The 27272-nt window shown below is 38.0% G+C and overlaps 1 protein-coding gene across 1 annotated transcript in view; it reads left to right on the forward strand.

Annotated features, from left to right (window-relative positions):
- The first annotated feature begins 574 nt into the window (after positions 1-574).
- Positions 575-27272, forward strand: part of TFB1M (transcription factor B1, mitochondrial) — a 70233-nt gene continuing 43535 nt past the window's right edge. Inside the window, exons 1-5 of the mRNA XM_082633584.1 lie at positions 575-750; positions 3495-3646; positions 17950-18058; positions 19443-19594; positions 26942-27061. Of these exons, the coding sequence (XP_082489710.1) occupies positions 618-750; positions 3495-3646; positions 17950-18058; positions 19443-19594; positions 26942-27061 (666 nt within the window). The 5' untranslated portion in view covers positions 575-617. The remainder of the gene's footprint in view (positions 751-3494; positions 3647-17949; positions 18059-19442; positions 19595-26941; positions 27062-27272) is intronic.

Raw genomic sequence — 27272 nt, forward strand, 5'->3', positions numbered from 1 at the left:
GGATCTACACACCAGGAGACTTCTCTCAGCGCCACAATTTTAAAGCAGACATTACGTTCACTTAACAGATTAAAAACAAATAGTAACAATAAGGCCAAGAGAAGTTAGAAACCTGCTATCCCGCACCTGCAGTGCTGAGGTTCTAAAAACACCTAACCATAAGAGAGTTATTAGCAATCCACAATTTTGCCTCTAATCACCCGCGACCCCTCACAGAGAGGCTGTAGGTAAGCCCATTCACCTGGAGAACTTCATCCACCAATCCCTGGATCCGACCCTCCCCGTTCCTGCCCGGGCCCCGCCTCGCCCCGCCCCACCCACGGGCCGCTCCGGCCACAGCCCAACCACTAGAGGCCCGGCGCCGTAGACACCTCCCCCGCCCTCACGTGCGGAAACCAGCGTGTACCCAGACCGCACCGCGCTTACCGGACGCGGAGCATGCGCCATGTGTGCGCCCGGACTTCCTATTCGCGTCCCATCGCTTCCGGCGGGGTACGTCTGACCAATAAGGCAGGCTCGGAGGCGGGCCATAGTACAACCCGGCTCTTCGCCCGCCTTTACTTAAGGAACCGCGGGGGAGGGGCCTGCGTGAGACTTATGCGGCCAGGTCGGGGCTCATGGCTGCCTCCAGGACGGTCGGCACTTTCCGTCTCCCGCCGTTACCCACGATTCGAGAAATCATTAAGTTGTTTAGACTGCAAGCCGTGAAGCAGCTATCCCAGAATTTTCTCTTGGACTTGAGGCTGACAGGTGGATGGTTTATCACTGCTCCCCGGATGTCTTCCCCCCGCGTCCCTGGGGCGTGGGTCGGGGGGGGGGTGTCGCGCGGACCCTGCGGGCGAGTGACGGGGGTCAGGGACAGGCGTGCAGTGGACTTAAGTCAGGCCCTGACGGGGGTCAGGGACAGGCGTGCAGTGGACTTAAGTCAGGCCCTGAACTGAAAACTCCGGAGTCCCGCCGCCCAGGGGACGTGGAATGCGTTGTTTGCTCAGGGGTGTTTGCCGTGGGCTCTTGAAGGCAGGTTGTGCGGACGCCGAGCAAACACTAGGCGTAGAAGGGGTCGCGTTTCCTGAAAGGCGGTTTTGGAATTGGAGGCTCGGTGTGTTAACAACACGAAATACACTGCACGTGCTGACTAGATTGGCTTTTTATGCAGTTAACTTAGAGCAGGGATTTTATCAGTAACAATGTCGGAAGTGTCAGTTTCATGGGATTCGTTATTTAAACGTTTACCTGTTGAGTCTAAAATCCTCGAGGGTGCAAATATTCATTTCGTAAATACATATTAAACCAGCCCCTATGTGCTAGAGCTGAAGATGGGATATGGGAGTGAGCAAGGCGAAGTCTGTCCCCAAGGAGCTTACATTTTAGTCAGTTTACATTCCCACTCCTGAAGTAACATTTAAAGTACAATAAAATTCACCTGTTTGAAGCGCACAATGTGATACATTTTGACAAACGTGTATATTCGTTTAATCTCTACGCCGTTTCTGAGTGTTGGTCGTTCTAAAAGATGAGACTTCAATAATAACGATGTATATCAAATATGTCCCCTAGTTCACGGTTGGAATACTTAACGTTTCTGAGGTTTTGATATTTCATTCTGTTTGGCCCCTCTTCAGAAACTGAAAGGATCAGTAAATCCCACCCCGAAAGTTCATCTTCTGTTAAATGAAGTACAGTCCACAAAGCATGGATAGGATGTTTTATCTTTTGGACATAGAATAGCAGTGTGGACAGGCCAGTAGCAGTATAACTGGGTAAAAATAGCTTAACGTGGTTTCAGTTTTCTCATCTTTTAATTCGAGGAGAGCTCTACTATAAGAGCTTTAAAAGGTTACCCACCTCTCAGATTCTTTGCTTCTGGTAGTAAACCAGAACCAACCTTTTCTACTAGTCATTAGCCACATTCTAGGTATAGAGCACCTTTTTCAGGACTGAAAATACAGGTCTTTATATTTCCAGAAGAATCCTTCATGTACATTTTTTCATGTGAGTCTTTTCACCTTTAGGAATAAATTCTGGAATCTAGGTACTCTTATTCCCTTTTCTATAGGAACCAAAGTGAAGGGAAATTAAGGTACTTGTGTGAGGTGAGAAGCTCAGGTGTGAGCAGAGCAAGATGAAACCCAAGTGTAGTGAATTGACAGTGCCTCTTTGATAGTCATTTGTATTTGAATGTTTCTGAAAAGTTTTGAAAAGTTTAAGGTGGAACAACTGTCCTACATACTGTGATAGCTCTCCATTAAAAAAATGAGAATATTAAATTCACGATACCCGTGCTTAATGCAGACTCTTGTTCCCTCCGAGAGGCATTGGTCTTTAGTGCAGGAAGGATTGGCTTTAGGATTTACACCTGAGCTGGAGTCCCTTCTCTTCCATTTGCTTTCTAGGTGACCTCACCCAAATAAAGTAATAAACAAGGAAACCAGGAAGTGTAGAGAAGTTAAACTGGGATAGTAGTTCTTAGTTAATGGGCTGTAAGGATTTGCTGTGAGAAAACATGTAAAGCACCTGTAACAAATAGATGGTCAGTGGGTGCAAGTTTTCTCCTGGCACCCATTAAAGAGAAAACTATTTTTGGATGGTTGAGAGCCTGTTTTTGCCTCAGCCTACAAGGATGGGTTATCAATAATACAAGCAAAAATGAGACTACGGTATCAGTGAACAATGCAGTGACGTGCTGGTATGTTTTCAGTGGCTAAATTTCCACTATCCCAAGAAGCCCAATTGCTTGGATTTTAATATCTCAGTCAATAAAACCAGTCTGTTTGTTTTTCCAGAAGTGATGGTTGATTGCAGTGAATCCTCAGTAATCTGCTTTTCCATGATTTCTTAAGGTCTGCTAGCTTAGATCGATTAATTAAAAAATTAATTTCTCGTATCAACTTGCACGTTTGCAAAGCTTAAAAAACCTCCACTGCTAAATGTCACCTTTTCCTGAAAATAACCAAGAATCCAAGTTTCTGCAAGTCCTACCAGCTAGGAACTTGCTGCCATTGCCATACTGACCACCAACTAGATGCCTGCTAGTAAAAATAGAGACTGCCCGCACTTTTTGCTTCTGAATTTTTAACTAGCAGCACTGGAAATTGAGTGTGAAAGTCGTCTTGCTTATTCAGATATTGAGTGTTCAACAACTGTAGAGAAGTGGTGCGTGCTTTTCCAGGCAGTTCTTCTTAGGAATTGATTGGTTTGGCAGAGGAACAGGTAGAAAAGACCATGTCGGCTAAATTTACGTTAAGGAAATTTGTTATGGTAAGCTTATTTTTATTAAGGGTTTGGTACAATTCACCAGTTATATGGTAGAATATTGAATGGCCACTGTATGTTGGTTTAGGTTGAGCGTTAAATAATCGGATAAATATATCTTATATATAAAAGATTAGTTGATTGAGTAATTGCTGATAAGAATTTGTGTAGACTATTTTTCTTTTTAAATTCCATATGTTGAAATTTGCCAAGGTAATCGACTGAAACTTTCTTTTCTCTAGATAAAATTGTAAGGAAAGCTGGCAGTCTGACAAATGCTTATGTTTATGAAGTGGGCCCTGGGCCTGGGGGAATCACAAGATCCATTCTCAATGCCGGTGTTGCTGAACTGCTGGTGGTTGAAAAGGATAGTCGATTTATTCCTGGATTACAGGTGAGATACTTGGTGTCTCTTTTAGGAAGCAAAAACCCGATATAAATCTTCAAACAGTGCTTCTTAAACCCCAGGGTATCCAAGGATTCTGTAGTTTGCTCCTCAAACTGCAGCTCTCCAGGCTTCGTTCCAGAGATTCTGATTCCATAGTCTGGAGTGCTATAGGAATCTGCATTTCTAGCCAGCATGCCCACATGAACTCTTGGCCACAGCTTGAATAAACCTGCTTTATGCATTGATACTAAACAAACTTCCTTGTGTGACCTTTTTTTTTATCTACTAATAGCTGTGCATGTCATGGCCCATTCTTTCAGAAGTAAGTAAAACCAAGTAATGCCAATACTGACTTCTGAGAACCTCATTTAAATTCAGAAAATCATGTCTACAAGCAAAAGATGAAGACATATGCCTCATTGAGAGAGACTAATTGTTAAGCTTAGGCATTTGTGTAAGGATTTTTTAAGTGAAGAAATTAAGTTGTACCATTGTACATGTAGAGTTAAGATGAGGTTTAAATGAAATGATACATGCATCTAAAACAGTAGGTGATGTCATATGGGAAATATTTGAAGGAATTGGGTGTGTTTCAACAGGAGAAGAGAAGCCTTGAGTGAGGGGATTGACAGCTGCCTATCAAAGGCTGTGGTGGGGAGGATCAGCTTGCTTTGGTCTTCTCTAGACGAGAACTAAAACAAATAGGTAAGAATTGAGGGAGGCAGATGTGGATTTAAAATGAGGAGGGACTTATATTTTTGGAACAGTGGCAAACAGTGGAACAGATTATATCAGGGATCTTGTAAAGGGAATTCTTCATGGGGGCCACTTAATGCACTTAAAAGGGCCTTTGTTTGATTCCTCTGCAATTCTGAAACTTTAAAAGAGCCCTTAGCCTTTAGTTCATATGAGTAGCAATTTATTAGGCGAGTCCAGCAGAATAATAAAATTATCTACATTGTTACTTTCATACAAGAGGACAGATTGGTTTAAAATTAGGACATTCTGATACTTTTGTATGTATTAATGGATAAATGTTTAATTTCTGCCAGAACAGTTAGAAAAAATTTGTTTGAAAATCTAGGGCTTTGTGTTCATGCCTCTGAATTTTTTTAGAAACCTAGTGATTTTTTTCTCATTATTTTGCTATTTCTAGTTTTTATGCTTTAAACAATTAGGTATTTAGTTTCATCTAATTTTGCCAGCCTTTATTGATAGAATTGGTTTCAGATTTATAACTTTATTTGAGGAAAGAGCGGTGTATCAGTGGGAGGTGGAAGTGATAATATTGTTATTTTTGGTGAGAGCATAAGGTGATAAAAAGAAACTGAATAACACTACGTAATTCCCTGCAGGTTTATTTATCTAACCCTTTTGTGGGCATAGAGAAGAAGACTCACCTGACTTTTTTCCCCTTAAAGGGGCATCTTAACCCTAAATCTCACCCTCTCTTATGTGTAATTCTTTCTCATTAGGCAGGGAGGTGAATCACATTTCTCATCGCCAGCTTAATTTATATATTCTCCTCTCTGATCTCAACTAAAGATCTTTGAAGACAGACTAAACCACAACTGTACTCTTCTCACCTGCCCCCACCACCGCCTACGCAAGTTCCTGCACTCCTAACCTCTGCCTTGTTTTATTTGTCGCATGAGATTTCTTATTGTTTGACACACTGTATGTTCTTCTTTGTTGTCAGTCTCACGCCGTGGAATGTAAGCGCCATGAGGGTAGAGATTTTTGTTCGGTTTGTTCCCTGACATGTAAGGGTGCCTGACACATAGCAGGTGTTCAGTGATGTCTCATGTGGGAGATAAAAAGGTTGTCTCTCTGTCTTTGTAGGGATCTATCTAATAAGCTGATTAAATGTGTTATTTAATGGTGAAAGTGAATAATTGTGTAGCATTGGTTATCAAAAGAGTTTTGTGCTTTTTTTTCCTAACCATGAAGGTTGATTTCAAGGTAAATTACTGTGCAAGAAATGTGTATTTGACTTCTTTTTTGTTTCTGTAGAAGAGGCAAAATTAATTTTTAGTGTCTTATATGCATGAAAGGAATTTACATTAAAAAATGTTGGGTACTAAAATATCAAATAGACTTCTTTTTTCTGTACAGAATGTTTCAATATGTAAAACCACTTTCTTTTAGAGGTACTAAATTAATCATAAAACTCAGTGAAGGCAGAAGGAGAGTGATCTATTTTAAGGATTCCATTTTAGTGATACCTAAGCTAATAGAATTACTTTTTAAAGAAATTATAATAATTTATAAAATGTCTGCTAGCTGAAAGTATGTCATTTGTAGCTTAATTCAATTCTTAAAATATTATCATGAGGCAGCCTGAGGGAAAGAACATAGTGATAACATAGGTTTCACTATCAGCATGTTGGAATGTAAGAAAACATGTCTAATACGTGGAAGCATTATAGTATGAGTTTGTAGCGAAGAACAGACTGTTAACATCAAATGGCTTGTGTTTGATTTCAGGCTGTACCGTTTACTATTTATATGACTTTGGGCAGGTAACTATCTCTCTGTGCCTTGCTTTGCTCATAGGATTGTTAAGGATTAAATGAATGCTTTATCTTAGTGGGCACTCAGTACGATTTTTGATATAAGTAATCAATTAAATTATCATCCCCATGCCTTGGGCACTTTTGGTAATTAAGGATTGTTCATGAGACTGCTAATCTGGAAAGAGGTATAGGAGAAAAGTAATGTTACTCCGTTGGAGTGCTAGAAAATCCCCAGCGCTGTGGAAACATTGGGACTTTCTCCAACTCATCAAACTAGTATTGGACATGTGGAGCTTCTTTCTCTCTTACTGTGGTTGCATTTTCTTGTGATTGTGCATAAAACTTAGTTTTTATCATGTACAGTTTATCAATTTTTTTTACTTTGATGCTTTTTACACCTTAGTTTTAAAATAATTGGCCAAAACTAAGAATTTCTCCTACATTTTCTTCTGGATGTTTTATCTGGATGTGGAATCTAAAAACAACAGCAACAACAAAACAAAAGTGAACTCGTAGCTGCAGAGAACAGATTGGGGACTGCCAGAGGCTGGGGGTTGGGCTTGGGTGAACTGGGTGAAGTTAGTCAAAAGGTACAAACTTCCAGTTATAAAATAAGTCCTGGGGATGTAATGTAGAGCGTGCTGACTACAGCTAATACTGTACTGTATGTGTTAAAGTTGCTAAGAGGGTGAATCTTAAAAGTGCTCATCACAAGAAGAAAAATTTGTGTGTGGTGATGGTTTCACAGTGTACACATACATCTAATCATTACGCTGTGCCCCGGAAACTAATATAATGTTATATGTTAATTGTATCTCAGTTTTTTAAAAAGCTGAATGCTAATTGAGTTGAAAGCTTATTTCCTGAATAATGTACAAATTCTTAGAATCATAAGCAACATAAGATCCAGTGGTTTTCAAAGTTCACTTGACCCTAGAACAACACGGATTTGAACTGCAGTGGTCCGCTTATACACAGATTTTTTTTTCAGTAAATACATGCAGTACTACACTATGCGAGGTTAGTTGAATCTGAGGTTGAACAGGTACAGAGGGCTGATGATGGGACTTGAGTATCTGTGAATTTAGGTATTCTCGGCAGGTCCTAGAACCAATCCCCTGCAGATACCAAGGGATGATTGTAAATGGGAAGGAGAAAAATAAAATCCCTCTCCAATTTTCCAAGTGTTGACTAAGTAGAGACCTTAATTTGGTAGTTAGAGTGCCTCCTCGTTGGTTTGCTCCAGGTGAGCCAAATTATACTCTGCCAGAACTTGCCCTCCTCTTGTTCTAAACATTCCATGACAAAACAAAAATTACAGTGAAAGGCAGAAGTCTCACTTTGATCTTCTTTTTGCACAATGAGAGGAACATGAACCTTGAAAATCTACAAATCTACAGTTTGGAGTAAAATATTACAATAAATCCCTATGAATCACTGTGTAATATTAGTTCCTTACAATGAGCAGAAAAATTATGAAGATATCTCTAAAATACTTTCAGTAAGGAAACTTGTTTAGACACTAATCTTAGCGAGATCATTCTAACTCTAAATTCTCAAAATGGAGTTAATATAATTTGCTTCCACCTTACCCCATATAAGTGCATGAAATTTTAGCACTTAAATTTAATGCATGTTTTAGAGTCACAGTACTTTGAGAAATTTTTTTTAAAAAAGCCAAAACCCAAACTAAGAATTTCTCCTGTCTTCTAGAAGTTTCGTAGTTTTAACTTTTACATGTAGACCTATGACACATTTTGAGTTAACTTTTGTATATATTGTGATGTAAGGGTAAAGTGGGGGTTTTTTTTGCACCATTTGTTGAGAATATTATCTTTTCCTCATTGAGTTGCCTTGTTACTGTTGTCAAAAATCAATTAGTTTTATGTGTGTTGGTCCATATCTGGACTTCCAGTTCTGTTTTATTGATCTATAGGTCTGTCTTTTCACCAGTACCAATCTGTGTTGATTACTGTAGCTTTATAGTAAGACTTGAGAGCAGGTCATGTAAGTCTTCCAACCTTGTTCTTCTTTTTCAAAATTGTTTTTGCTATTCTAGATCCTTTGCATTTCCAAATAGTTTTAAAATCATATTGGCAATTTCCACTTAAAAAAAAAAACCTCATGTGATTGCGATTGGATTAAAACTGTAGATCACTTTAGGGAGAACTGGCATCTTAATAATATCGTCTTCTGATCCATGAACGTGATATATTGCTCCATTTATTAGGTTTTCTCTAATTTCTCATGGCCATGTTTTATAATTCTTAGTAGACAAGTCTTGCACACCTTTTGTCATATTTACCCTTAACTATTTCATATTCTTTGATACTATTGTACGTGGTATTGGTTTTTAATTTTAACTCAAAGTTGTTGTTACTATGTAGAAATACCATTTATTTTTAGATATTGACTTTGTATCCTACAACCTTGCTATACTCACTTATTAGTAGCTGTTTTGTAGATTTCCTTAGTATTATCTGCATATATTAATATTTCATCTGCAAATAAAGACAGTTTCACCTCCTCCATTCCAATCTATTTGTCACTATTTTTCTTCATCTTGCACCAAGACCTACAGTACAGTGTTTAACAGAAGTGGTAGGAGTAAACATCCTTGTCTTTCTCGGGTCTTAGGGGAAAAGCATTCAGACTCTTAACCATTGAGTACGATGTTAGTTGTAGGTTTTTCCTGGATCTCCTTTTTCCGGCTGAAGAAGGACCCTTCTGTTCCTAATTTGCTGAGAAGTTTTTTGTTTGTTTTAAATAATGGATGGGAGGGAGGGAGACACAAGAGGGAAGAGATATGGGAACATATGTATATGTATAGCTGATTCACTTTGTTATAAAGCAGAAACTAGCACACCATTGTAGGGCAGTTATACTCCAATAAAGATGTAAAAAAATAATAAAAATAATGAATGGATATTGGATTTGCAAGAATACTTTTTCTGAGTTTTTGAGATAATCGGATGGTTTTCTTTTTTAATTAATATAGCAAATTATATTGATTTTTCTAATGGTAAAGAAACCATCTGTAGAATCTGTAATGATGTCACCTCTCTTTCTTGATGTTGGTAATTGGCATATCTCTCTTTACTGATCAATCTGGCTACAGAGTAGTCAACTTTATTGATCTTAAACAAAAACAGCTTTGGAATCACTGATTTTTCTCTATTGTTTTCTTATTTCATAGATTTCTGCTCTGAAATTTTTGTTCCTCTTGCTTTGGGTTTAATTTGTTCTTCCTATAGTTTAAGGTGGAAACTGAAGTCATTGATTTGAAGCCTTTCATATTTTCTTATAGGTGTTAGTACAATAAATTTTCCTTTCAGTACACCTTTAGGAGAATCCCACAAATTTTGATATGTTGTTTCATTTTCATTGCATTCAGAATTTCCTTTTTCTTTTTAGATATTAAAGAAAGACTTTAGCTCAAATTTCCCTTATAGTTTCTTATTTGACTTGTGGATTATTTAGAAGTGTATCTTTTAGTTTTCAAATTTGGGGGCTTTTCAGATCTCTTTCTGTTATTAATTTCTAGTTTAATTCCATTGTAATCAGAACATACTTTGCATGAGTTGAATCATTTTTTATTAATTCAGACTTGTTTATGGCATATGGAATATGATCTGTCTTGGTAAACGTTTCTTGAAAAGAATATGCATTCTGCTGTTGGATGCAGCATAAATTTCAATTAGGTCAGTTGGCATTACTCAAGTCTTCTATCTCCTTAGTGATTTTCTGTCTACTTGTTCAATCATTTATTGAGAGAAAGGTATTGAAATCTTGTACTCTAATTGCAGATTTGTCTGTCTCTCCTTGCAGTCCTATCAGTTTTTGTTTCAACTATTTTTAAACACCGTTTTTAGGTGCATAAACATTTAGGATTGTTATATCTTTGTTATGGATTGGCTTCTTTATCATTTTGAAATGAACTTCCTGATCCCTGGTGATATTCTTTCCTCTGAAATCTACATTGTCTGATATTAATATAGCCATTCCATCTTTCTTTTGATTAGTGTTAGAATGGTATATCTTTTCCATCCTTTTTACCTATTTCTGTTTTTATATTTTAAGTGTGTTTCTCATAGGCAAGTGTGTAGTGGGTCTTGCATTTTTCCCACCACTCTGGCCATCTCTGCCTTATGTATTAGTTTTCTATTGCTGCTGTAACAAATTACCACAAATTCAGTAGCTTAAAATGACTTTTCTCTTTCAGTTCTGGGGGTCAGAAGTCTAAAAGCAGGGTCAGCAGGGCTGTATTCTGCTGGAGGCTTCAGGGGAGAATGTTTCCTTGCCTTTTTCAGCTTCTAGAGGCCACCTGCCATCATTAGCTCATGTACCTCTCGCTTCTACATCTCTACCATTGCCTCTAATCCTCCTGCCTCTCATCACCTTTGTGATTACATTGGGCCCACTTGGATAATGTAGGCTTATTTCCCCATCTCAAGATCTTTTTTTTTTTTTTGCGGTACGCGGGCCTCTCACTGTTGTGGCCTCTCCCGTTGCGGAGCACAGGCTCCGGACGCGCAGGCTCAGCGGCCACGGCTCACGGGCCCAGCCGCTCCGCGGCATGTGGGATCTTCCCGGACCGGGGCACAAACCCGTGTCCCCTGCATCGGCAGGCGGACTCTCAACCACTGCGCCACCAGGGAAGCCCCCCATCGCAAGATCTTTAATCACATCAGCCAAGTTCCTGTTACCATGTAACCTAACCTAGTCACAGGTTCCAGGGATTAGGATGTGGATCTTTGTGGGGCCAGTAGTCAGTCTACTGCAGTTGATTATCTGTAGCTCTGTATTTTATTATTTGAGTGGTTTATTGAAGGTGTAGAGTATACGTCTGTCTTTAGCGTATCCCAGGCTGTCTTCAAGTCGTTACGTATACCGCTTCGTGGATAGCGTACGGATCTCACAATAGTGTTACTTGCATCTCTTCCTGCCAGGCCTTTGTGCTGTTCTTGCCGTGTTTCTCCGTATGTTATAAAGTTCACAGTGCAATGTTATTTTTTGTTTTAAAAGTCAACTCTCTGTTAAAGACACTTAAATAATAAGCAAACATTCTTACCTAGTTACCCCTGTGGTTACTGTTTTGAGTGCACTTCTTCCATATTTCTATTTAGTATCATTTCCTTTCTACCTGAAAAACTTTCTTTAGCGTTTCTTGTAGTATGGATCTCCTGGTAATAAATCCTTTTTAGTATGTCTGGAAAAGTGTTTTATTTTGCCTTTGTGTTTAAAAAACATAGTGTCAGGTTTTTGGGTTTTTTCAGTGCTCTTAAGATGTTGCTCTGCTATTTTCTTACTTGTGTTGTTTCTGACAAGAAATCTGTCATACTTATCTTTGCTTCTGTCTTTTTTCTCTGGCTGTTTTTAAGACGTTTTTCTTTATCACTGGTTTTGAGCATTTTCATCATGATGTGCCTGGTGTCATTTTCTTCGTGTTTCTTGCCCGTGGGGCAGTGAGAGCTTCTTGGATCTGCAGGTTTTCCCGCACTTCCTGTTGTCCAGTGTCTGAATATTATTGCCTCAACTATTTTGTCCGTTTCTCGTTTAAGGCAAAAGAATGTATCTGGTCTCCTGTATTTCATCTTGACCAGAGTTAGAAGCTCTAGGAGTCTTCCTAACCGTTAAGTGTTTATTTCATGGAATTTTGGAGATTGTAAGGCATTGATTATTGTTAGTATTACCTCTGGGATTTTATAGTAGGTAAATAGAGTGATTATTTTTTACTGGATAGGCAAAGTAGAGCGTTCATGGCATTGAGAATTAAATAGGCTGATGTTCAAATATCATATATGTCACTTACTAGCTTTGTGACCCTGAGCTTGCCTTTGAATCTTTTTTAGCTTCAGCTTTCTCATCTGCAGCATGGGAATGGTAGTTATCTTTTGTGGTTATCACAAGAATAGATAGAAATTTATGTAAAGAGCCTGGCCTATTGCCAGTTGTCAATAAATGGTTGCTATTATAATTATACTCCTTCCCTGTCGTCTTATAAAGGGACATATAAAGTAATCTAGTCATCCTGACAAAAGGAGCTGTTTTTAATCAGAGGTAGTAGAATTTTGAAATTCTTTCATTGCTAGCAAATTTTAAATAAGGAGGACTTTCTGTTGTGATAATTACATACTTTACACATGTAAGTTACTTGATATAGATATAACCGTAGTTAATCATAACATAGACAACACTCAACCAATTAGCAAAAGGTGACTTACGGCCAAAGTGATTTCCTAGTCCACTGTAAGTCGTAAGTACAGAGATCATTGCTAGAAGCAGACCCACTGACAACAGCAAGAAGTAACAGTTATTACTGTGGCAGAAAAGCTATAAAAAGCAAATATAAAACTGAAAGAAGGGCTTCCCTGGTAGCACAGTGGTTGAGAGTCCGCCTGCCGATGCAGGGGACACGGGTTCGTGCCCCGGTCCGGGAAAATACCACATGCAGTGGAGCGGCTGAGCCCGTGAGCCATGGCCTCTGAGCCTGCGTGTCCGGAGCCTGTGCTCCACAACGGGAGAGGCCACAACAGTGAGAGGCCCGTGTACCGCAAAAAAAAAAAAAAAAAAAAAAAAAGCTGGAAAACACAGCACTAAGGGATCATAACCATTGAGGCCATTGCTCTACAGGCAACAGTGACCCAAGTCACCAAGAAAAGGGTGAAATTGGGTGCATTGTTCTTGGGTTAGGAAGAGAATTGTGCAATACAGTTTAGAAAGATTTCCATCTATATGTTTCTGTTTAAGAAATGTTAACACCTAAAGGAGTTACATTGGTTGAGTAGAAAATTTATTAAATCAAACATCTGATTCCTTGATAAGTCTAAGTGAGTTTCTACTGTACATGTTCTGGGCCTGTTTAAAAAGCAAAGCAGGCTGACTTTTTGAAATCATGCTGTAATCTTCACCCTTAGAAAAGTCATTTTTAACATTATCTTAAATTCCTTTTGAATAATAGCATTAGTCTTTTCTGTGTGTTCTATATAATTAAAAAACTTTTTTTAACCTATTGGTTTCATACTGTAGATTCATTATCATATAGTTTGCCTAACAGTTTTGTCCAGCCCTTATTTCAACGGTGTTTGGGTTCCTACTTTGTGGCAAGTTAGAAAGAAGATAATATCACTGGGCTGGGTAATTAATCTTTAGCCCACTGTACAGCATTGGCCGCCAGGAGCCCCTCACCATGAGAAGGTGGCATAAAACATACAAAATGGCTATTTGATAGTTTTTCTCAAGGAATTGGTAATTGGGCATAAGTACCTTATAATTGGGTATAAGTTCTTTCCGCATCAAATTAGATCACCAGCAAACTATCTAGTTAGACCATAGCTACTTGCCCCCCACAGAAAGCATTCACTAAGACCTTGACTTGTTAGAGGAGAGAGATTTTTCGGTGACCATGTGAAGAATACTTTTGCATTTGTTTTCTCACTTTTATTAAAGGAATTCTCTGTTCCTTGTACCCTTTACAAAACTTAATACCAGAAAAACACATGATCTCTTGGAAACTGGGTATAATTACTTCCAATACTGAGTGAAAATGGTATAATTCAGTATGTCAGCTGTGAGATCTAACATCTCCAGGATTGTTACGATGTAACGCTCTCACAATTTACATACATGTTCCTCCTATCGTGGTTTGGCTTTCTTTCTTCTTTTACAGCCTTATTTAATGAATATTTTTTACTCAAAGCTTACTCATGCCTCATTTTGGAAGAATATAGGATTGGAAACTAAAATAAAAATGATAGAATGATTTGAGTGTCTGTATAAATACCCACTTGGCTGTAATCAAGTGTGTGCATTCATAGTCAGCTGTGCCTTTGAGCACATGATGAGGCAACACCTCCAATGTTTTGAAGTGTTACTCTTGAAGGGGTGTAATAGTGATCTTTCCCACCCCTTCGTCATTCCCCAAATATCATTATGATAATGAAAACATTTTCCTCTATTAGTGGTTAGTTAGAAGGTCTCTATGTCATTGCTGAATATCATCAGGTGTTGAAATGGCCGCTGTCTGTAATCATACTGTCATTTCAGTTTGTATAGCATTTTTTTTTGCCTCCATAATTGCTTCAGGGCCTTCCCATAAAACTGAACACCAGCATTCATTCCTTCTGCAGTGGGGAGTGGGAAAGGGGAAGATTAAGCTACAGAGTGGTCCTGGAAAAGGTAGACCTTTTAAAGAACAGGACGACTTGCTGTTTTACTGATTGACACTTAAGCCTGAAGGGGAATCCAAAAAAAAAAAAAAGCAACTTTAAACTTAGGAAAGGAAGGTGAACGTGTATTATATCAGGTTTCTGGTATGCAGCTGTGTGTGTCAGTGTGGAAAAAGTTAACATTTCAAACTTGGTTGAGTTATCAGAGCATGTAAATTAATGCCAAAAAGCCAAATTTACATTGTTTTAATCTTAATTACTGATGACTTCATTACTTTCTATATATTGACATTGTGAAACATAAGCTTTTAGTTCTGCCTCTTGGTTTTTGGTATGCTTATTTGTTTTAATTATGTGAAGCATAATTATAGGAAAAATTTTAAGTTCTTCATTGATGATAAATGCTATCATTAAATACACAGTTTTTATACAGTAAGAACCTGTCCCATAGAGAGCTGTCTCCTTTTTTATTTTTATGGTATCTTGAGGTTATTATATTTTCTAAGATTAATTGTCTGGAACTCATCAGATTAAGTTTTAGCAAATCATGGTAACTTAAAATAATCCATAAGTACATTAATATCAGAGGTATGCAGTTATTTTTGCTAAACTACCATGGCTAACTGTATCAAAGTAGATGATTCCCAGGCTTAAAATGTTTAGCCTCTAATTAGTATATGCATTTCAGCTATGCATTTCTCACATCCTAATTGATGTATCAGTGAAATAAATCTTTGCAAGTTTCCGGACCCTACGAGTTTTGGGAGCCCCAAACCTCGCAGCCTAGTAGAGGAGTTTTCCAGCTTCACAGAAGCTGTAAGCCATTTGAGCATTCACTTATTCATTCACTTATCAAATATACATGAAGTACTACTATGTACTCTTGCGGCTGCAGGGGATATTAAGGTAGATAAGAAACAGGTGCCCTTAAGGGCCTGTGTTGTTGCAGCGAAAAGAAACTTAAATATACATAACCGTAATACACAGTTCTCTAAAGAAGCATGTGCAAGGCACATTGTTGACCCACAGGTGTAAGTGATCTACAACTGGGTGCCCCGGTCCATGTCTCCTCCCTGGCTTCTGTGGTGGTGCTTTCATCCTTCCTCAGTTGCCTGAGTTAGTGAAGAGGAGAGTTAGGAGAGTTAGTTAGCTTTAATTGAGCTAGAGAAGAAGGTCCAAGGGATGCTCAGGGCAAAAGTTCCGTGAATTGGAGCCAAGGTTCTCTGAGCTCCCTGAGCTGAGATTTAGTGTGGGAAGAGGGTTACGTCTTCCTTTTGTTACCTACTTTAGGTGTGTTTGTCTTCATTGATTTTAGTCACTCCTGCATGTTGAGCTTTATAAGCTCAGGGATTGCATCTGTTTTCTTTTGTTGTTGTTTGTTGTTTAACTAAGGACTTCCAGAATCAAGTTTTGTGTTGGGTCCAGGGCACTTAACACAATGCAAATTTATAGATGGCTTAGCTGTAAGGCTCTTTTTAGTTAGGTGCCAGCGCTTCAGTATTGTAAGAGCATTTCTTAAGATGTGATGCGAAGGTGGATGAGATGGAGGGGAAAAAAAGGAAAGAGTACTTTTTTCCTTTATTTTTCTTTTTTACTCATAAAAACTGAAGGAAGAGGAAGGAAAGCAAATAGTGGAAGGTAGAACTAGGCTGGGAGGTAGCTTATGTTAAAACATGCAGGGTGGGCTTTCCTGGTGGCACTGTGGTTGAGAGTCCGCCTGCCGATGCAGGGGACACGGGTTCGTGCCCCGGTCCGGGAAGATCCCACATGCCGCGGAGCGTCTGGGCCCGTGAGCCATGGCCGCTGAGCCTGCGCGTCCGGAGCCTGTGCTCCACAACGGGAGAGGCCACAACAGTGAGAGGCCCGCTTACAGCAAAAAAAAAACAAAAAAACAAAAAAACATGCAGGATAATTCATTAGGTTGCAGGTGCCTGTGGGTCAGAAGTACTTTAGGGATGCTCTGGTCAGGGGGTGATTCAGACTCTGCCACGTACAGCTTGGCGACGACACATGACTTTCTGCTTGTTTGACTCTAGTCATCGATTAAGTTAAAGATCTTGGTAATATGTAGCATCCTTTGTATATACTTAGGCTACAAAGATTTAGTTGAATTAAGTCCATCTTTCCTATGATTTGCTCCTAATTAATTCTCAGTATTTCATTATAATGTCCTTAGTCTCTAATTTATTTTTTATCAGTAATGTTGTTAATTTCTGTTGTACGGCAAACTGATTTGGTTATACATATATATACATTCTTTTTTTTATATTATTTTCCATTATGGTTTATCATAGGATATTGAATATAGTTCCCTGTGCTACACAGTAGGACCTTGGTGTTTATCCATCCTACGTATAATAGTTTGCATCTGCTAATCCCAAACTCCCACTCCTTCCATTCCCCACTCCCCCTTCCTCCCTTGGCAACCACCAGTCTGTTCTCTATGTCTGTGATTCTGTTCGTTTCAAGATAGGTTCATTTGTGTCATATTTTAGATTCTACATGTGTTATCATATGGTATTTTGTCTTTCTCTTTCTGACTTCACTTAGTATGATAATCTCTAGTTGCATCAGTGTTGATGCAAATGGCATAATTTCGTTCCTTTATATGGCTGAGTAATATTCTCTTGTATATATGTACCACATCTTCTTTATCCATTCATCTGTCGATGGACATTTAGGTTGTTTCCATGTCTTGGCTATTGTGAATATGAATTATGGTTTTGTCTGAATATATGCTCAGGAGTGGGATTGCTGGATCATATGGTAATTCTATTTTTAGTTTTCTAAGGAACCTCCATACTGTTTTCCACAGTGACTGCACCAACTTACGTTCCCACCAACAGTGTAGGAGGGTTCCCTTTTCTCTACACCCTCTCCAGCATTTGTTATTTGTAGACTTTTTAATAATGGCCATTCTGACCGGTGTGAGGTGGTACCTCATTGCAGTTTTGATTTGCATTTCTCTAATGATTAGCAGTGTTGAACACCTTTTCATGTGCCTATTGGCCATCTGTATGTGTTCTTCGGAGAACTGTCTATTTAGGTCTTCTGCCCATTTTTTGACTGGGGTTTTTTGTTGTTGTTGAGTTGTATGAGCTGTTTGTATATTTTGGAAATTAAGCCCCTGTGGATCACATCGTTTGCAAATATTTTCTCCCATTCTGTAGGTTGTATTTTTGTTTTGTTTATGGTTTCCTCTGCTGTGCAAAAGCTTGTAAGTTTGATTAGGTCCCATTTGTTTATTTTTGGTTTTATTTCTGTTCCCTTGGGAGACTGCTTAGTCTGTAATTTAAAAAAACAGCTAAGAGTTGAGTTTTTGCTAAGTCTGTACAGAAATACAAGTCATTCTGAGGGTCAGAATTAAGATAACGTATTATTTGTGATGTTATAAGCTATCGTGATACTACTATCTGCCGCTATCCCCAGTCATTCTTAATGTGTTGAAAGTCAAACACCACAGTTGCCTGTTGCAGTGGACACAGCATGTTATTAGTTCCTTAACGATCATTCTTGGTCTGGCTTTTCAGATTTATTTAACGATGCACAGACGTGAAGGAAAAAAATTAGTTCTACTCTTCTCCAAAGTGTATGAGCTCATTTTATTGTCCTTTTTGTAAACTAGATGCTTTCTGATGCAGCACCTGGAAAATTGAGAATTGTCCATGGAGATGTCTTGACATTTAAGATAGAAAGGGCTTTTCCAGAAAGTCTCAAAAGACAGTGGGAGGATGGTAAGTGACTTTGGGTTGGTTGTCTTATTTTCTTTTGTAATTATTTAGATCACAAATATTTGTTATTTATTATACATTATAAATGTTTATTATATATTTATATTAAAAATTAAATGAATAGAATTAAATAGGTAATGCGCATTGCAGTTTTTTTCTGCTTTTCCACTTTGTTCCAAAGTAAGATAAGGTAATTTGACTTTATAATTCTAATTTATTTACCCGATATTTTTCAAATATTTTGGGTTCTGTTCAAATAAACTTTCCATTTTTATGATACCATATAAGGATGGAATGAACTCTAAAGTGTTACTTTTTCCAAGTGGTGAAAAAAGAAGTGTTTTAGTGAACCAAGCTGTACCCACACCTTTCTAACTTTATTTCCATTGTCTTTCACATTCAATGACTAACCAAGGTGCTCTTCATTCACAGAGAGTGTTTACTGGGTACCTGCTATGTGCCAGCTCCTTGGAATACATAGATAAATGGGGTGTGTTTCTTGTCCGTTAAACCCCTCAGAACACCTGGAGGAGCGATTCTGGCATGCCCCCATGGCTGCCCCCCTTGTCTCTGGCCGCTGCATGCCAGGCCCCTTCAGAGATGCCAGTGCTGCCCGTCTCCCCCTTTCAACCCACCGTCCTCTTCTCGACACCAGCCTTCAGGTTTCTGCCTGCCCAGCCCATCACAGACACAGTGACAACCGATCTAACTGCCTGCTTCAAACCATCCCAAGTTCCCTGGCATTAATCTGACTGTTACTCTTCTAGACTATTTCTCTGCTCCTGTCTTCCCTGATACCAGGCCCTCCTATTCCTCCTTTTACATTGTTGGGAGCTTTCTCTAACTATTCTTTGCTGGTGGTTATTTTTCCACCCACATCTTACATGTTGTTTCTGAGACGGGGGGGACGGGGTGGAATCTGCTGTTCTCATGCAGCAGGTTTGCCTGGATTACTCCTCCCCTGTGGTTTCACTTACCATGTATATACTGCACACACTTAATCTTCATGTCCAGCCTGTATCCCCTGCCTAAGTATCTGACAGCTTCATCTGGGTGCCCCATAGGAACTTTGACCTCATCATGTCCAAAGCAAATGATCTTTTCCCTCAAACCAGTTCTTTTTCATATTTTTCCTAAGCCAAAACCTGAAGACTTTGACTGACTGAATAGTAATTAGGTAGGATTTTTTTTCCTTGATAATTCAAAGCGGCTTGTGAGAAAACACTGCTTCTGAAGAATAAATGGACTGGAAAATACTCAGCCATATCTTTTTTATATTTTTGTTTGATGCTGTTAATATCCAGTTTGATTTTACTCTTAGCTAAAATTGTATTCAGAATATATTGATGAAATAATCATTCCAAGTTTTTTTTCTTACGCCAACCAGATCCTCCAAATGTACATATTATTGGAAATCTGCCTTTTAGTGTATCAACTCCACTGATTATCAAATGGCTTGAAAATGTTTCTCATAGAAACGGACCTTTTGCTTATGGCAGAACCCAAATGACTTTGACTTTTCAAAAGGAAGTGGCGGAGGTAAGTTTTAACTTTTTCTGGCTATTTTATCATGTGATCAAATTACCAAACAAAACAAAAAGAATGTGATAATTTGGAGTTGAGAAAGGGAAGGGGGCTGCATGTCTTATTATTCAATAGATAGACTTTGATTCAGCTGATAAGCCTGCTAGGCATTCCCGTGGCTGGAGTGTTCCAAGTTTGTCTCTCTAGAAAATAAACCCTCAGGGCAGATGAGAGCAGTTTTTGAAGTGCAGAGGTTTAAGGAGGCAATCTGTAGACTATAAGCATTTTTTTAAAATTTCATTATGACATATAAATACAAAAGAGTATATAATATATATGCATGGCTTTGTGTATGTACGGCTTAATAAAAAGAACATGAATCTCTACCACCCAAGTCAAGTTAATAATTAAATTACAAACATCTTTGACACCCTCTTGTATACCTCATTCTGATTACATCTCCTGTCCTCCACATGCTACCAAGATAATCTATACCATGAGTTTGCGAATTATTATTCCCTGCATAGTTTATCACATAGATTCTTATCTGTAGAATTAATATACTTTAGTTTTGTCCATTTTTTGACTTTATACAGGTGGGTTCATAAAACGTGTATTCTTTGTGTTCTTTTTATCCTGATCTGCTCATGTTCATAGCTGTAGTTTATTTGTACAGCTATTTACTACCCACTCTTTGACTATTTATCTGTCAGATTTCTCTGTCCATTTTCCTGTTTTGGGACCCTGCATTAGTTTCAATGTTTCATTATCACAAACAAAACTGTCATGAATGTTCCTATTTTGATGTCAACTGGTGCACATAGGCAAGATCTCTAGGGTATAAACCTGAAAGTGGCAATGCTGGATCATTCTGCAGCTTTAAATTTACCACTCTTTTCTGCAGTGTCTAATCCGTTGTTAATTTTACTCAGTTTATTTTTCATTTCAGAAATTGTATTTTTATCTTTAAAAGTTTCATTTGAGTCTTACTATATCTTCCCTTTCTCCCATTATGTTCATGCTTTCCTTGGCATCCTTATGCACATGTATAATATTTGTAATAGCTATTTTAAGATCTTTGCCTACTAATTTCATTACCTCTGTCATTTCTGTACTGTTTTACCAGTTGACTTTGCCCACCCTCTTTGCTGTGGGTCCCGTTTTTCCGCTTCTTTGCAAGCCTGATAATTTTTGACAAGATACTGGATATTCTGAGGTTTTTGTTTTTTTAATGTTGGGGATGCTTCTGTCATCTAGTGGATAGAGGTTAGGGATGCTGATAAACATCCTTCAGTGCACAGGACAGTCCCCCACAGCAAAGAATTACTCAGCACAAACCAGCCCAAAATGTCAATAACGCCACAGTTGGAAAAACTTTGTTTTAGATTATTTGGCTATAAAATCCATCACAAAAATGTAGGACCCTTTTGTGTTTGTTAGAAACTCTAAGATGACATCCTCTTTTCCCTAAGGTCCTAGTCATCTCCTCCTCGTGACTCTTAATTCTCTTCTGTTGGTTTGAATTGAGGCCATGCTAATAGTTCTTGTTTTCTCAACTTTGGGATTTGTCCTTGGTTTTTTTTTTCTCAGCTGACATGATTATTATGGTATTTCTGTTCTTCAGTAACACAATAGAAATGCAAAGTGCTGTGGACTCTGATTCTTTGCAGGGAAGGAGCAAAGGAACAGAGGCTGAAGAGGTGGGGTAACGTCTTCAGTGACTCAGTGTCAGGTGTGCTTATTCATAATAGTGTTGCTTCCACTTAACCGTATGCAATTATTTTTCTTTAACAAAAAGTTGATTTTAGTTAAATTTTAGTATTAATATTGAGAAGAGTTTATATTAAGTCTGTAATTAACGGAATGCTTTAGAAGTGTAGATGACACTGCTCCTCTGATCTTTGCAAGTGAAAGTTTCAATGGGAGGCTAAGCAGCATTCTCTTGTATAACCTCTGTTTGTTCTTGACACTGTTGTATTTGTAATTTTGTATTTAGCCACAGAAGGCACTTTTAAACATTTGCTTGGCTTGGCTTTGTGAGTTACAGAACAGAAATGAGCGTGTTCCTGGTAAGACTACAGGGTGTAAATTTAAGAATTCAGCTCACACATTACAAGTCGTGTAGACAGTTTAAAGTTACAGCTCATAAAATAGAATCAGACTGTGTAGCAATAAATGAGGCTTTAACAAATCTCATCTAACCTCATAGACGATGAAACTGAGGTTCCAAGTAGTTTAATGTCTTCCAAAGGCTGTGGAGCTAGTTACAGGGAAAGCTGAACTTGAACACAGGTCATATGTTTTCTGCTGAAGTCACGATGTTCCCGTTCTTTCTGTGACCCGACCTATGGTCTTTTCTTTCTGGGTCCAGCATCAGCCTCTTCATCTCCTGCCATCTCCAGGGGACCCTGGCTGGTTAATGGTCACATCCCTGGCAGAGAGGGACTCACCTCTCCGTTAATTATCTAGTTCTCATCGTCCCTGGTGTTTGGCTGTGCAGCTTCTCAAGTATAAGCCTCATTTTTCTATTTGTACTTAAAATTATTTTAGATGAATAGGAAAATAAATAACACTATCCTTGTGAATTTTTTGACCCGTCGTTTTTCTTATATTCAACCAGAATTTTTTAAAAGCTCAAGGGTTAAGAGTTTTTCTTTTGACTGAAAAATTACCTGGTTTGATTCCCTGGGCTTTTGCTTTACAAATCTATCCTGTGATGGAGTTTGAATTTTCATAGCTTTACCTGTAATACATCTATCAAAGAAACATCAATTCATGTTTGAATGGTTGATCGACCGTTTAACTCTTACGCTAGCGTTTAATGAAATCTTTTTGCAGAGCTTTCTGGTTTGTGGCTTGAATTTTTCCTTAATAAATTAGGGACAGGTATGTGCTCTGCTTTCTTCTAAGTTATAAGATATGATTCACACATTTTCATCTCCACAGCCTGTGTGTGTATTTGCTACAAAGATTGGATGGGTTACATTGGATAGGTGTCCATCAGGACACCCCTTCCCCTGGCAGAACTGTATACATAGCACTCTAGGTGAAATATATTGTACTTAAATGTGTCTTTATAGCAAATTAGCTTACTATCCATGCCTCCCTGGTTTGCTTTTTGGTTAAAGTGATTTTTAAATTCTCTTCAGTGGGAACACACCTTTCAGATGTAAAGTAAAATACTGGAAGAAAATCCAGGATGAGATAATTTAAGTCTGGGCATTTCTTTTGGTTTATTTTCTAATTTTGTGATTATGTTCATGCTGCATTTTAGTTTTACACAACTGCTTTGAATTGTGCCAGTTTGCACAATGCATTTTAGAATTTTTGAAGCTTATGCCAGTGGTAAAGTTCCTTTTTTCTTTATAAAGAACTAGAAATATTTTTGACCATTTGATCCATAAGCTTATTCTTTAACTTAAATCTACACTTCCATTATTTGTCTTTGTTTTTGATATTTGCATGAGAATATGTACAGTTCTTGGCTTTGCATTTTAGAAAGGAAGAATTTATTTTGTTATATATACTGTAGCAACTCATCACTTGTCTTGAACTTGACTTCCCGGTAATTTTAACTGTCCAAATACAGACAAGAGCCAGATAATCTAAAGTAAAAAGGGTTGAGATGAGGGATGGCTTCTAAGTAACAGAATATGCTACAAAATCTACGGTTAACTTTGCCCATAGGAAATTTTCTCAGCATCTCAGATTAAAGCCTATTTTTAAATCTTACCTAAGGCAGAGCTTTTACAAGCCAAATTATGTGGTGTTCATGCCCACAGCTGGTTGGAAGCAGCAAAGTAAAAGGGACTATTAGAGTTTGACACGTGACAGTGAAGCAGGAAAGAGAAACACCCAGCACAGTAAATATATTGGGTTGGCCAAAAGATTCCTTCGGTTTTTAAGTAAAAATAAAAGACACATTTTTCATTTTTACCAAGAACTTTATTGAACAATGTACTCCACTACCTTCTGCCATTTTTCAGGCAACTTCACAATTCCATCTTCCCAAAACTTTTTATCTTTTTGAGCAAAGAACTGTTCCAGGTGCCTTTTACAGTCTTCCAAGGAATTGAAATTTTTTCCATTAAGAGAATTTTGTAAAGACCAAAGTAATCGGAAATCCAAAGGTGCAATGCCTGGTGAATATGGCGGAGGAATCAGAACTTCCCAGCCAAGCTGTAACAGTTATTGCCTGGTCATCAAAGAAACATGTGGTCTTGCATTGTCCTGATGGAAGATTATGCGTTTTCTGTTGACTAATTCTGGACGCTTTTTGTCAAATGCTGCTTTCAGTTGGTGTAATTGGGAGCAATACATGTTGGAATTAATCGTCTAGTTTTCTGGAAGGAGCTCACAATAGAGGACTCCCTTCCATTCCCACCGTGTACACAACATCACCTTCTCTGGATGAAGACCAGCCTTTGGAGTGATGGTGGTTCATTTCACTTGCCCCACAATCTCTTCCATTCCACATTATTGTGCAGTATCTACGTTTCATCACCCACCACAATTTGTTTTAAAAACGGAGCATTTTCATTACATTTAAATAGAGAATTGCATGCGGAAATAAATCAAGGTTTTTTTTCCACTTAACTTATGTGGTACCCAAACAACAAAGCGTTTGAATATAACCAAGCTGGTGCAAATGATTTTCAGCACTTGATTTGTATATGTTGAGTATGTTGGCTATCTCCTGGGTGGTATAACGTTGAGTTCTCAATTAATTTCTCGATTTGATCGCTATCAACTTCAGCTGGTTTACCTGACCGTGGAACATCGTCCAGCGAGAAATCGCCAGCACGAAACTTCACAGACCGCTTTTGACACATTCGATCAGTCACAGCACCTTCTGCATACACTGCACACATCTTTTTTTTGCGCTTCAGTTCCGTTTTTACCTTTCTTGAAATAATAAAGCATAATATTCAGGAAATGTCGCTTTTTTTCTTCTGTCTTCAATATTAAAATAGCTACACAAAAATTTACCAATTTTGATAAGTTTTTTTCGTTGCACACTGATGTGACAGCTGTCACAATCTAACAAATGTGTTTCGAATGTAGTTCAAGACAGCTGAGTGCTACTAGAGCCATCTTGCGCGGGGCGGGGGGAGACAAATGAACTTTTTGGCCAACCCAGTAACTCAAAAAGCACTCCGTCTTCGACTGTTTAGTAGTACGGCACAGCACAGGCATACCTGACACCAGGATTATTCCGGTAATTGTTGTTATTTGTAATGTTGACTCTATCATTTAAAAGAGACTTAGAATGTCCAGGGAGTTCTAAGAACGTAGAGAAGCAGGCTACATTTTAGAAAAATAAGTATGCCTAATTTTTTTATCCACCACTCAGCTTTGTCCAATCTTAATATACTGCCATATTTTTCATATCTTTTTTAAGAAATATGTTTGGAGCCCTCTTCTATCCCCCTTTTCCCTCCTATGAATTGAACTGTCTTAAAATTGATATTATGCCCATGAACATGTTTTGCTTGCTCTACAGATATAGATAGATATACACATGCACATAGAGAGTAAACAATAAGAAATAATCTTTTGAAGTTTTTATGTGAGTGGAGTCATACTGTACATATATTCTGTCAATTATTGTTTACTCTTTTTGGGATTTACGTTGGTGTCTCTTGTTATTCATTGCAACTATTATTTAGCATTCCATTGTCAAAATTACCACAGTTTAATTATTCACCTATTAATGGACCTTTATGTTTTTCCACTTTTTTTTTGGATACTACATATAATGTTGCAGTGAATATCCCTGTACATATCTCCCTGTGAAGCAGGTCTCTAGGATATATTCATAAAGGTAGACCTAAAGGATCATAAGGGTTTACCCAGTTTTAGCTTTGCTATATATATATTGCCAGATTACAGGCCACAGTGCTTGTGCCAGTTTCCCCTCTCACTAGCGGCATATGGGAATTCCTGCTGCTCCGTATTGGTGCCAGTATTAGGTTCTGTCAGGTTCTTTTTCTGTTGTTTAAATTTTGTTCATTTCATGAATATGCAACTGTATCTCATATGGTTTTAATATGCATGTCCCTAATCTGTAATTTACTTAAGCATAGTTTATGGTTATGGTTCATTTGGGTTGCTCTTACCATATTTCTCATCATATTTTCTATTAGTTGTTTATCTTTTGATTATTGAGCTGTAGGAGTTTCTTCTGAACGCTAATCCTTTGTCAGATATGAGTTTCAAGTACCTTGTCTCAGTCTGTGACTTATCTTTATAGTGTTTTTATTACACAGAAGTTTTTAATTTAAATAGAACGAAATATATCAGTTTTTTCTTTTCTGGCTTCTGCTTTTGCATTATTAAGAAATTCTTCCTCACCATGGGGGTCATAGATATTTACTTACAAAAATTAAAAAATTTTCACTTCCTGTTAATTCACTTGGAATTTATTTTTGGTTGTGATGTGAGATATGGACCTCCTTTGTCCTCCTTGTAGATTCCTGTTTACACCAGTATCACTGAAGGATCCTTCCTTTTCCCGCTGGCAGCTGCTACCTCACATCTGTCACAGTTCAAATGTCCACAATGTGCTTGGGTCTCTTTCTAAGGTTTTTGTTCCATTGGTCTGTTTGTACCTCTAGCAATACCGTACTGCCTTAATCTGACAAGGTGAATCACCCCCACCTCATCTCCACACAGCAGCCCCTACCCCCTGTTCCCCCAGTTACTGATGTTCTTCAGGAGTATCCTGGCTGTCTTGGCCCTTTGCTTTTTCATATAAAATTTATATGGAATTTAAAGTTCTTTCTAAAAATCCTTTTGGGTTATTGGTTGAAATTGTATTTATGAGTTAATTTGAATATACCTAATTTTAAAATAAAAATGTTTGGGTGCTTAAGAGAATAAATTCCTAGTTTTTTATAAAATTTAGTTGTCAAAAACAGCCAATTCTTCAATAGTTCTGAATATTCAAGGTTTTATTACATTTAAGAAAAGCACACCACTGAAAATGTTCATGCAGATATTGGGGTAGTTCATAAAATTAAAGCATCTTTAGTTCTTCATTATTCTTGCTAACTTTTTCATTTATCAGTATTTGTCAATATTTTTCATACAGTATCTTCTACATAATATAACAGTGGTTTGAAAATCCCAACAGCCAGTGGTAGGGAAGTTTTCTTATATGATTTTTTTGAGTGCACTGTATATGATATAATTCACGCTTCTTAGATGTACCTCAGTTAGTACTGGAGGAAAATATTCTCCATGTTGGCTTTGTATCATGTCAGATAGCCTATGCTTTTAAAATTTATCTTAAAAAATCTACCTAGTGTTCATAGATAATGAATGAATAATTTGCTAAAATTCCTTTGTGTCCTTGTGCAGAGACTTACAGCCAGTACAGGAAGCAAGCAGCGTAGTCGCCTCTCCATCATGGCCCAGTACCTCTGCAATGTTCAGCACATCTTGACAATTCCAGGTCAGGCTTTCATCCCCAAACCAGAGGTGAGTTTCTTTTTGTTTGTTTTAGTATACCAGAATTAGGATTTTAATTGTAATCTTTGCTCCTGTGAGGATAGGTCATAGGAAATGATCTCTAGAATCTGATCTTATATGCAAACCGTACCATACCTTTTTCTTTACCTCTCCTAACTGAGAACCATAAACATCACAGTATGAATAGTTCTTATTCTAATTTTTCTTCTCCTTCTATAGT

This window comes from Mesoplodon mirus (genome assembly GCF_964341445.2).
Source record: "Mesoplodon mirus genome assembly, chromosome: 10".
Taxonomy (NCBI): domain Eukaryota; kingdom Metazoa; phylum Chordata; class Mammalia; order Artiodactyla; family Ziphiidae; genus Mesoplodon; species Mesoplodon mirus.